This window comes from Xyrauchen texanus, chromosome 16 (assembly GCF_025860055.1).
Source record: "Xyrauchen texanus isolate HMW12.3.18 chromosome 16, RBS_HiC_50CHRs, whole genome shotgun sequence".
NCBI classification, from domain to species: domain Eukaryota; kingdom Metazoa; phylum Chordata; class Actinopteri; order Cypriniformes; family Catostomidae; genus Xyrauchen; species Xyrauchen texanus.
In genome coordinates, this window is record NC_068291.1 from 42,652,669 (window position 1) to 42,665,049 (window position 12,381).

At 40.9% G+C, this 12,381-nt stretch overlaps 1 protein-coding gene across 1 annotated transcript in view; it reads right to left on the minus strand.

Moving 5' to 3' along the window:
- Positions 1 to 12,381, minus strand: part of LOC127657392 (kelch-like protein 29) — a 172,303-nt gene that overhangs the window by 51,573 nt on the left and 108,349 nt on the right. Inside the window, exon 9 of the mRNA XM_052146155.1 lies at positions 9,344 to 9,542. Coding sequence (XP_052002115.1) covers positions 9,344 to 9,542 — 199 coding nt within the window. The remainder of the gene's footprint in view (positions 1 to 9,343; positions 9,543 to 12,381) is intronic.

Here is a 12,381-nt window from a genome sequence, read left to right on the forward strand (position 1 = left end):
CCTTTAAGCAGCTTGGAAAATTCCAGAAAATCATGTCAAGCCTTTAGGCAATTAGCTAATTAGCTTCTGATATGAGGCGTGCCTGTGAATGTATTTTAAGGCCTACCATCAAACTCAGTGCCTCTTTGATTGACAACATGGGAAAATCAAAAGAAGTCAAGACCACAGAAAAAAATTGTGGACCTCTACAAGTCTGGTCCATCCTTGGGAGCAATTACAAAATGTCTTAAGGTACCACGTTCAGCTGTACAAACAACAGTACACAAGAATAAACACCATGGGACCACACAGCCATCATAACGCTCAGGAAGGAGACGCATTCTATGAAACATAGTTTGGTGCAAATGTGCAAATTAATCCCAGAACAACAGCAAAGTATCTAGATCCACAGTAAAACAAGTCCTATATCGAAATAACCTGAAAGGCTGCTCTGCAAGGAAGAAGCCACTGCTCCAAAACCACCATAAAAAAGCCAGACTACAGTTTGATATGTCCTCTGGTCTAATGACACTAAAATTGAACTGTTTGGCCATAATGACCATTGTTATGTTTGGAGGAAAAAGAGTGAAGCTTGCAAGCCACAGAACACCATCCCAACCGTGAAGCATGGGGGTGGCAGCATCATGTAGTGGAGGTGCTTTGCTGCAGGAGGGACTGGTGCACTTCACAAAATAGATGATATCATGAGGAAGGAAAATTATGTGGATATATTGAAGCAACATCTCAAGATGTCAGTGAGGATGTTAAAGCTTGGTCACAACAAAAGACATTAAGTGAAGCAGTTGTATTTACGTGTATTCAAGGTGAAAGGACGGTATATTAATACCTTATACTTGATGGTTACACCACTTGATATTTTTAAATATTTTTCAAAAATGTATGAAACCAACATGAAAACAAAGATTGCAGTTGCATTGACATGAGTTCCTAGGTTTTTGAAAGATTTCTAATTTTTATCATTTCAACCATAATTCTCCACATTGACTGTTTATGCAACAAATTCACACGCTTTCATTCTGAAATGTGTTTTATTTTGAAACATAACTACAAAGAAGACAAAACGTTATGGAAGAAAGGATGAAATATCTCTAAGAAGTAGAAGGAAAATATTTAATCTGACAAAAAGTTATAACAAGACTCAAAAAATAGCAATTTTGGGGATATAACAAATGTTCATTTCTAAAAATGAGGCATATACTCTAAGGTTAGAGAGCCGTTCAGAACACGGCAATGACTGCCAGAACATTTCCAGAACACTATTACCAACGTATACCTTGACAGATATAATGTATATTTCCATATAAATAAATATGTAAGTACAGACTCACTGGAAAGAGGTTTTTGTCTTCAGGCTCCATTATTTTGTGTGAACTGACAGTACCAACACAATCTTATCATCCGCATTTAAATTCATGACATACATTGCCCAAAAAAAAAAAAAAAAAACACATGCTGAACTGGGGCAGGAAGGGTCAGGCCTTTGTAACGATGGAAAAATTAAATGTCAACATTCACGTCTTAAAAAAAGATGAAAAAAAAACCTACGAAATACTCGTCTGTGCTTTCAAGGGCCGCTGAAAATGCTAAAATGAATTACCCTTGAAGACATTTATTATCTTTGTGGATATTTTCAATATAGAGATCTAATAAAATGAGGGAAGACTCAAAGCATGCATACTGTAAATCTCTCTTGAGGGAGCATGTTGTCACATTTTTAATCAGGGCAGGTTGTCGCATGTGTTTAAAATCTTGTAAATGTATACAACTCATCTCGTACAATATTTGTTGGCCAAAACCATGTTTTGATATTTTTGTATGTTCCCTTTTCATTTTGGGCTTTTTTTGTTGTTTTACTTCTGAAATTTAGCTGAAAAGCCTGTAATACACCATTAAATGCAGCGGTAAATTTAAAGGGACAGTTCACCCAAAAATGAAAACTCTCATCATTTACTCGCCCCCATGCTATCCTAGATGTGTATGACTTTCTTTCTTCTGCTGAACACAAACAAAGATTTTTGGAAGAATATCTCAGCTCTGTAGGTCCAAACAATGCACGTGAATGGTGATCAAAGCTTTGAAGCTCCAAAAATCACATAAGGCCACATAAAAGTAATCCATACGACTCCAGTGGTTTAACCCATGCCTTCAGAAGTGATATGATAAGTGTGGATGAGAAACAGATCAATATTTAGGTCCTTCTTTCCCCTATTTGATCAAGATGGCGCCGAGTATGGCTGCTGCGTTGCGAGCTCCGTTACAACACTGCGGTTTATTGTTTGTTTTGTTTACAGTTCTTTGTTTTTTTGTCTTGGATGTTGTCTGCCTTATTGTTTACGACAGACAAACGCTTTTGGACATTAGTTCTACAATCACACATCGAAAACTGGACTTGAAATTCCTTAATGCCGACCCGCTGTTTACAAACACGCCGGCGGAGCCCTTTGTCTGTGCTGCTCGGCCGCGGAAACGCAGAAGGAAAAGAGGAAAACGAGCCGGCGTTCTCATCAGAGTAAGACGTCGCGCAAATCGACCCCGCTACCCAGTATACTACTGGCAAATGTTCAGTCTCTGGACAACAAACTCTGCGAGCTGAGAGCGCGGATCTCTTTCCAACGAGAGCGAGGGACTGCTGCGCTATGTGCCTTACAGAAACCTGGCTGTCTCACGGAGATTCCAGACTCGGCCATCGAAATCACGGGCTTTTCCGTGCACCGAGCGGACAGAGCGAAAGACCTCTCTGGTAAAAGCAGAGGTGGTGGTGTATGTTTTATGATCAACAAATCATGGTGTGGTCAGAGGAACGTACATTTCATCAATTCTTTTTGCTCTCCTGATCTGGAATATCTCATGCTTCTGTGTCGACCATTCTGGCTGCCGAGGGAATTCACAGCGGTTATCATCACAGCTGTGTACATCCCCCGCAGTCCGACACAGACCGGGCACTCAGGGAACTGTATGGGTGTATAAGTGAGCAGGAAACCGCAGCACCCTGAGGCTGCGCTCATTGTTGCCGGGACTTTAACAAAGCCAACTTCAAAGCAATCGCCCCAAAATACCACCAACACATAAAGTTCAACACACGAGGGGACCGGGTTTTGGATCATTGTTACTCTCCCTTCCGGAAGGCTACAAATCCCTCCCCGCCCCCATTTGGCAAATCGGACCATTCTTCCGTTCTGCTTCTGCCCGCTTACAGGCAGAAACTGAAACAGGAAGCACCCACCCTCAGAACGATCCAGTGCTGGTCGGACCAATCAGACTCTGCGCTACAAGACTGTTTTGATCACGCAGACTGGGAGATGTTCCGTCCGCTTCTGATGATCGACTATCGAGGTTTACGCTGACAGCGTAACGTGTTTCATCAGGAAGTGCGTGAGGACGCTTGTTCCGACCAAAACTATACGGATATACCCCAACCAGAAACCATGGGTTAACGGCGATGTTCGGCGGCACTCACTGCGCGGACCTCCGCTTTTAATTCTCCTAACACGGAGGAGCCGTAAACAAGCCAGTTATGCCCTCCGTAACACTATCAGTGCAGCTAAACGCCAGTACAGGCACAAACTTGAAAGTCAGTTCAACACCACTGACTCCAGAAGTATGTGGCAGGGAATTAACACAATCACGGACTACAAGCGGAATAAAGTCTCCGCCATGAACACCGCTGCATCTCTCCCGGACGAACTTAATACATTTTATGCTCGCTTTGAGGACAGTAACACCGCCCTCGCGGAGAGTGCACTCGCGACTGACGCTACAGAGGTTGATTCGCTCTCCGTCTCTGTTGTGGATGTAACCCGATCATTCCGACGGGTGAACATCCGTAAAGCCGCTGGTCCAGACGGCATTCCGGGCCGCGTCATCAGAGCGCTGCGCGAATCAACTGGCTGGTGTTTTTACGGACATTTTCAATCTGTCCCTCTCCCTGTCTGTAGTCCCCACATGCTTCAAAACATCAACCATTGTGCCTGTACCGAAGCAAGCTATAATCACATGCTTAAATGACTGGCGTCCTGTTGCTCTGACCCCCATCATCAGCAAATGCTTCGAGAGGTTAATCAGAGATCACATCTGCTCTGTTCTGCCCCCTCTTTGGACCCATTGCAGTTTGCCTACCGCAACAACCGCTCCACTGATGATGCCATTGCATCTACAATACACACTGCTCTCTCCCACCTGGAAAAAAGGAACACATATGTGAGAATGCTGTTTGTAGACTACAGCTCAGCATTCAACACCATAGTGCCCTCCAAGCTTGATGAGAAACTCCGGGCTCTGGGCTTAAACAGCTCGCTGTGCAGCTGGATCCTGGATTTCCTGTCAGGCAGACGTCAGGTGGTTAGAATGGGCAGCAACACCTCCTCATCACTGACCCTCAACACTGGAGCCCCGCAGGGCTGTGTTCTCAGCCCACTCCTGTATTCCCTGTACACACATGACTGTGTGGCAACACATAGCTCCAATGCCATCATTAAGTTTGCTGACGATACGACGGTGGTAGGTCTGATCACTGACAATGATGAAAGAGCCTACAGAGAGGAGGTGCACACTCTGACACGCTGGTGTCAGGAGCACAACCTCTCCCTCAACGCCAGTAAAACCAAGGAGCTTGTTGTGGACTTCAGGAAGAAAGACGGAGAACACAGCCCCATCACCATCAATGGAGCACCGGTGGAGAGAGTCAGCAGCTTCAAGTTCCTCGGTGTCCACATTACTGAGGAACTCACATGGTCCGGTCCACACTGAGGCCGTTGTGAAGAAGGCTCACCAGCGCCTCTTCTTCCTGAGACGGCTGAGGAAGTTTGGAATGAACCACCACATCCTCACACGGTTCTACACCAGCACTGTAGAGAGCATCCTGACTGGCTGCATCACCGCCTGGTACGGCAATAGCACCGCAAGACAACTGCAAAGCCCTGCAAAGGGTGGTGCGAACTGCCAGGAACATCATCGGAGGTGAGCTTCCTCCCTCCAGGACATATACACCAGGCGGTGTGTGAAAAAAGCTCGGAGGATCATCAGAGACTCCAGTCACCCAAGTCATGGGCTGTTCTCACTGCTACCATCAGGCAGGCGGTATCGCAGCATCAGGACCCGCACCAGCCTGACTACATGATAGCTTTTTCCCCAAGCAATCAGACTGTTGAACTCTTGATCTATCAGGATCAATAATTAGCACTGCACTTTATTCAGCTATAATCTCACACTGGACTGTCAACATATTCTCCTCAATACAACTGCTATATATATATATACACATATATATTTCATATACTCCCACTTATTGTATTGTATTGTATATTCTGTTCTATATTCTGCATTGTATATAATTATTGTGTTGTGTAAGTATGTGTACATCTGATTTGTAAATTGTTTTGTGTAAGTATGTGTACATTTGATATGTAAATTGTGTAGTGTAAGTATGTTGTTTATTGTAATTGGTATATGTCTCGTCACTGTCATGACTGCTATGTTGCTCGGAACTGCACACAAGAATTTCACCTACTGTTGCACTTGTGTACATGGTAGTGTGACAATAAAGTGATTTGATCTGATTTTTATAAATCTCCACTTTCTCTTTCAGTTGTGAAGATTTAGAGTATAAAATGACTTAAATATTAATCTGTATCTCTCTCACACTTATCGTATCACTTCTGAAGACATTGAATTTACAACTGAAGTCATGTTGATTACTTTTATGCTGCTTTTGTGTGCTTTTTAGGAGCTTCAAATGTCTGGTCACAATTCACTTGCATTATATGGACCTACAGACCTGAAATGTTCTTCTAAAAACTTCGCTTGTGTTCTGCAGAAGAAAGAAAGTGATACACATCAGCGATGGCATGAGGGTGAGTAAATAATGGGTGACCTATCCCTTTAAAGAGAATTGTAAATTTTATTTTTGGAGGGGACACGTCTCCCCCCAATGTTCACATAAAACCAACTGCTTTGATGAAGAGTTTCATTGTCACAACTTGCCCATCGAGTGTGAAAACATGCCCCACTATTGGGGCAAGTTGTCACGAAAGTTCAGCATGTGTTCAATGATGTGTATCTTTTTTTCTGTGCAAGAATGGTGAAAAAGTTAAATTGCTTTTCTGTAGTCAAGACTTAAACTTTTAGTGGCAATGCAGAAATTGACTTGCAAAAATAAACCAACCCTGAGGAAGATTTACTGGAGCACAAAGTGTGACAACTAGCGCTGTTCTCCCCAACATAAATGGGTTATTTTTATGTATTTATATTTGAGCACATTAATGTGAACATGTTAATGTGAATGCCACACAAAGAACGTACAATGACTTAACATTTTAAGTCAAAAGCTGAAATCTTTCCAAAATCCCCCTGTGGGAAGCACTGGGAATCATTGGTGTAGAGCATACACAGTACAAACACCAGGTTAAATCAGCTTAATATGATTGTCTGGTCTTTGCTGGATTTCCAGCCTTTTCAGTCATGTCTGTTGGCAGGTTTTAGAGGGATTTCGGGCACTTTTCAGCTCATCAGAATGGAAAACTAACTTAAACCAGTTAAGACCAGTAAAACATATTAGGTGGTTTTAAGATGGGAGTTTTTTTTCGCCAGGAGTGTTGCTCTGAGTAGTAAAAATCGACATAAAAATACAGTTTTTTTGCCATTATCAATACAGTATTGTAAGGTAAAATAAGGCGATACCGACTTTTACTTTAACCAAAGAAACCACTGTAACTAAACTCCAGCATCCTTTCTGGCATCAACCACATCCAAAAGTCTTCCAGTAGATATCTGCATCAACACACTTCCAAAGAGATATCGGCACATGCAGGAGAGCGAGAGAAACCGTGTCTCTGATCTCCTTCTACATGCATACATGCATTACAGCAACACGCTAAAGCAGACCGTCTGAGATCAGGACTCCAGGTCTTTGCTCTTCTGTCGACCTCTGGAGCTCTTGCTGTGCTAGGGACCCCGCTGTGCCCAGCTCTCTTCTGCTGACACTGGCATTAGAGGATGGCAGCGGGGGGTCCGGCACTGCCCAACTCACCTCTGCAGCTCTCCAAATCAAGAGTGCAGGATTAGAACATGAAAAGAAATCAAGAAGCTTTCAGGATTGACATGCACCCCAACACAACTCTCCAATAAGGTTTGGGAGCTTGGTTCCACCACAAACAGTGGTAGATATCTTACAAGAGAAAACGTACTACTATGAATTACTAAACAGCTCTCTGGGATACTAGATTCTGATTGGCTAATCGCGGCATTCTGTGGGCAGATAGTTTAGTATAAGAACTGTATAACTGACTGCGGTCCCTGTCAAGAGCAATTTCAGCTCAAACAAACATTTCATGTCTATTTATTTATTTAGTAAATTAAACTACTTTCATTTGTGTGAAACTATAGGGAAAAATATAGTACAATTTGAATACACCCCTACTATGATTTGTGCCACTTCATTTACATACGATACACCCATAGTAGCGCAAGTTTTGCACTGGCACGAAAATTGGATAAGACGTTGTACACGGTCATTGTGCATTGTGCTGCGCTTACAAAAATAGAGCCCTATTGGTCAACAAACCTCACACACACACACACACTTGTTGTGTTTCCATGTTTTATGGGGACTTTCCATAGACATAATGGTTTTTATACTGTACAAACTTTATATTCTATCCCCTAAACCTAACCCTACCCCTAAACCTAACCCTCACAGAAAACTTTCTGCATTTTTACATTTTCAAAAAACATAATTTAGTATGATTTATAAGCTGTTTTCCTCATGGGGACCGACAAAATGTCCCCACAAGGTCAAAAATTTCGTGTTTTACTATCCTTATGGGGACATTTGGTCCCCACAAAGTGATAAATACACACTCACACACACACACACTAAAGAACGAGTCAAAATGACGTGGCTTTCAACAGTATGCCACAGACCCATGGGCTTATTAGCATGGGATCAACAAAAAGCAGCTCAAACAGATTATTGTAATTAATTTAACTATTTACTATAACAAGAATATGGGGTTTATAAATGAAGAGCCCTGCGTAAGTGGTGAACTGAGTCATTTGGTATGATCATTTATTTGGACTCATGCAGCACAGCTTGTCTTAAGTACACACAGGTGATATTTACCCACTGGCTAAAGCTCCATAATAAGAGGCACATGTGCAGTGACGGCCATTGTTGATGCTCGCTCTGGCAGCTTTCTGACAGTGCTGTGGATCTATTACAGATGTGCCGCTCAACAGCGTTAGTGTGGAGGCACTGTTGCATAAAATGAGGATGGATTTTCTCTCTAACACTATATACCGTATGTGCACTGCATTGCATCTTAAACAGATTTTTTACAGTATTTAATGTTAGTTCCGTTCTTGAATGTTGACTGGTCAATACAGTGTCCCAGCAGTGGGGGTGGGGGGTGGGGGTTAAATCACGTGTCAAGTTCGTAGAAATAATCTTTGTATCCATGTAGGTTATGCAAATGTTTGCAACATTACAGAATTTCTACAAAAATGTATTTCATGTCAAGTGGTGTAACCATGAAGTAAAAGGTATTAAAGTACTTTCCTTGCACCTTGAATTCCCAACTTAATTATTTAAATATTTTTCAAGAAATGATAATAAAAAGACTATTATAAACTACTTATGCCAACGTTTCAGCTTTTAATAAGACTTTTTTTCAAAATGACTTTTAACTTAAAATCTTCAATTAATTGTTTTGTGTGAATTGCATTCTTAATGTATTTTTGAATATATCACTGCACAGCACTCATAGAGACCAACTATGGTATCTCAGCGAGTATTGACGCTGACTACCACCCCTGGAGTCGTGAGTTCAAATCCAGGGCGTGCTGAGTGACTGCTGCCAAGTCTCCTAAGCAACCAAATTGGCCAGGTTGCAAGGAAGGTTAGAGTCACATGGGGTAACCTCCTCGTGGTTTCTATAATGTGGTTCTCGCTCTCGGTGGGGCGTATGGTGGGTTGTGCGAGGATGCTGCGGAGAATAGCGTGAAGCCTCCACACATGCTACGTCTCCGTGGTAACGCGCTCAAAAAGCCACGTGATAAGATGCGTGGATTGACAGTCTCAGACGCGAAAGCAACTGAGGTTTGACCTCCGCCACCCGGATTGAGGCGAATCACAATGCCACCACAAGGACTTAGAGCGCATTTGGGAATTCCAAATATTCCAAAGATAAAAAAAAAGAAACGCCAGTAACTTAATATTAACTTCTTGTTTAACAGCAAACTCACACAATCACGCTGGTCTGAATATTATCATGTACTGTATATTTAGTACAACAGCCCAATTTTGAGTGTCATATTGCTTAAATATATCAAGTTGAGCCGAAAGTCGTACCTGCCGACAGTCTCGGGCGAGTTCTGGGTGTCTGCATCTCTTGGCGGGCATTAGGCAGCATGTGGTAGCGTTTGGCTTCATTCACCAGGTCTCTGCAGGCCTCTGAAGATTTAATCAGCTCCTCGTTGTCCACCACGTTCAGCAGATAGCTAGGATGAATGAAGGGGAGACGGACCACTGCCAACAGCTCGGAAACATGCTGGATTACCGGACAGAAGAAGAAAAAATACAGACAACAGAGGAAACGTTAGAAAAAAGTGAGAAAACCACAGCCTTTACATTAAGCCTGTGTAGTACACATATGAACTCTGACAATAAATCAATAGGGAGCTACAGAACATCACAAACAAAACGGAGACATGATTTTAGTAATGGTATTTCAAAGAATGAGTTTCATTCTGTGCCATTTGAGTCATCATTGAGTATGTGTCGTGTACATGGCACCATCTCCTGGTCCTGATCTATACATCTGATTACCTTGTGTGTGGGCTTGTTTGAAAGATAATCACCTCCTCTAAACAATGCTATGTGGTATTTTATGTTCCGTTTACGTTTCGTGAAATTGTAAGTGAAAACGAGGCATATAAGCAACACCAACCTAATTGTCAAAGATATATACTTAGATATTACTCACTATGTTTTTGCCTGTGCGTAAAATAAACAGGACAGTTGTATTCTGCTTTGGAGAACTTTCCAACAACATATTCTAACATATTCATTGCTATTTGACCAGTTACCTGTACTTTTGGACATCGGCCGACTGTTTAAAACCTGCCAAAAATCAGGGCCAATTATACTTTTTTCTCATTTTTAAACATTAAGAAAATCAAGCAATCTTCATATTTAATTATAAGCTGACTGGAGGCTCTTCAGAATTCAGTTACAGCGAGTTAACAATGATAATACGATTTAATAATGTGCTTTTTATTTCAGTATTTTGTTTGTAACTGAGAACAGTTGCTCTAAAAAATGGTAAACCTGTAGAGATATTGAGGATAAAGATATGATTTACATTTAAGTCATTAATTATGAGTGATTTGAAACAAGGTAGCATGAAAAAAGGAGAACCACCAAACTATCAGTCTCAGCAGATCTAGAAAATCAGGCATCGTATCGGCATCCCTATGAATTTTTCATTGGATATGAGCGTCTTTTATCATATTATTGCTAATGCTGCGTTTTACAATTTGCATCGTGCCTAACAATAACTTTTTTACCATGGTAAATTCGCTGCTTTATTATTTAATGACAGAAAAAACACTGGATAATTAAGAGTACAAATGTATCATATATTCCATAGACAATTCCAAGAAAAATAAAAAACTATTTTCCAACAGAAATACTGTACAAATGATACTACAAAGTGTTGATATGCACGTTCAAACAAAATAGATCCCAATAAACAAATTCTGCCAAAAGAATCTGTCTCAAACGATCACTGCTAACGTAAAAAAGAGAACCAAAGTGCTAGAATTAAAATGCCATTTTAATTTTCAGATGAGCTACAATCAAGAGAAACACTCTTAAGCAACCAAGCAAAAGGTTGAAAATATTTTCACGACCAAGCTGATTGAGCCGTTCAATCCACATACTGAATCTGAGCAACAATTACACAGCAATCAAAAGTGCTATCAGAGCTTGGCAGCTTTATATGGCTGCGTTTGTTTGATAATAGAGCGTGTGAACAGCTTGATGTACAGGTGATCCTTTGCAAACGTCCCTTTCTAGACTCGGTCAACGGCAAGGGGTTGCCATGGTGAACAATCCCAGCATGGAATGTCTCCTTGTTCCAGTAAATCTCCAGCGAGGCCTTTGTCCACACGAGGAGAAGCTTGTAAACACAAAATAACACAGCAAACAGCTGGTGCGTTTTTTTAATTTTATTTATTGCAATCTCTATGGTGTTGGATTTCAAAGGGACAATGGAAACAAGGACGATTCACTTAAAACATAAAACATTTGGCTTTTTTCACAAATATGGTACACTTTCGTCCCACCTCAGAGGTCTTGACCTTCTTGAATATATTTAACAATTAAAATCATACAACAATGTCACAATTTGTGACAATGTATTGAACTGATATTTAATTAATTGTTGTAAAAACAATTGTTCTATTTTAATAGGCAACTATCAAAAATGGTATAATTCGCAGTTTCCCACATTTTGCACGCAAGCCTGTTACTGCATGATTTTTTTAGTTATTACCAAAAATGTAATGTTAATTCAAATGTGACATTTGGACCTTTTCTACAGCATGCCTTGAAGATGTAAATATGTTAATATGTTACACAAATTGCATGTTGAACACATTCAAGCTCAGCCATTCAACCTAATTACTCAAGTTACTTTAAGAAAAAAACTAATATTTTTCTTTAATGCTAAACATTTAACCAACATTTGGTTCTGAACTAGCTAGCACCTATTGAGTTAAGTACAGAATACTTAAATAGGACTACATTTGTATTTCTTTAACCCATTCTGGCAAATAAGAAAAATACCATAAATAAATGTTATTAATTAATTAATTCATTCATTTTAAAACACAGAAATCAGAGTTTTTAACTGTCAAAAAAAAAAAAAATTTGATTTAGATTTCAGGCTCTATTTTATACCCCATTCATGGAAAGTACCAATTGCATACAAGTATGCACAATTTGTCTGGTGAGCTGTGATTGGTCCAGAAGCACAAAGATGATACGGTAGATCAAAGACTCTCTGGCAGTACTGGTGGCATTTTACTACAGTCTCTGGTGAGACCCCGACGGCACCATCACATTCAGATTCACTTTATCAATCTGGCATTTTAGGCAGAACCTCAATACCAACCATCATGTTAGAAAGGATCAAATAAAGGAAAAACGGTATGTGAAAAAAGGTGTTTCTAGCTATCTGCAGGCGGTCAGGCCTTGCAGAAATCCCTCTGGATTACACCCGCACCCGACTCTGCTCAGCCAATCAAGGCATTTTGACGGAAAGATCCAGGAATCCAAATGCAGCTCCGCTCACGACTCGGCTGAGCATATCTGCAATAATGTCA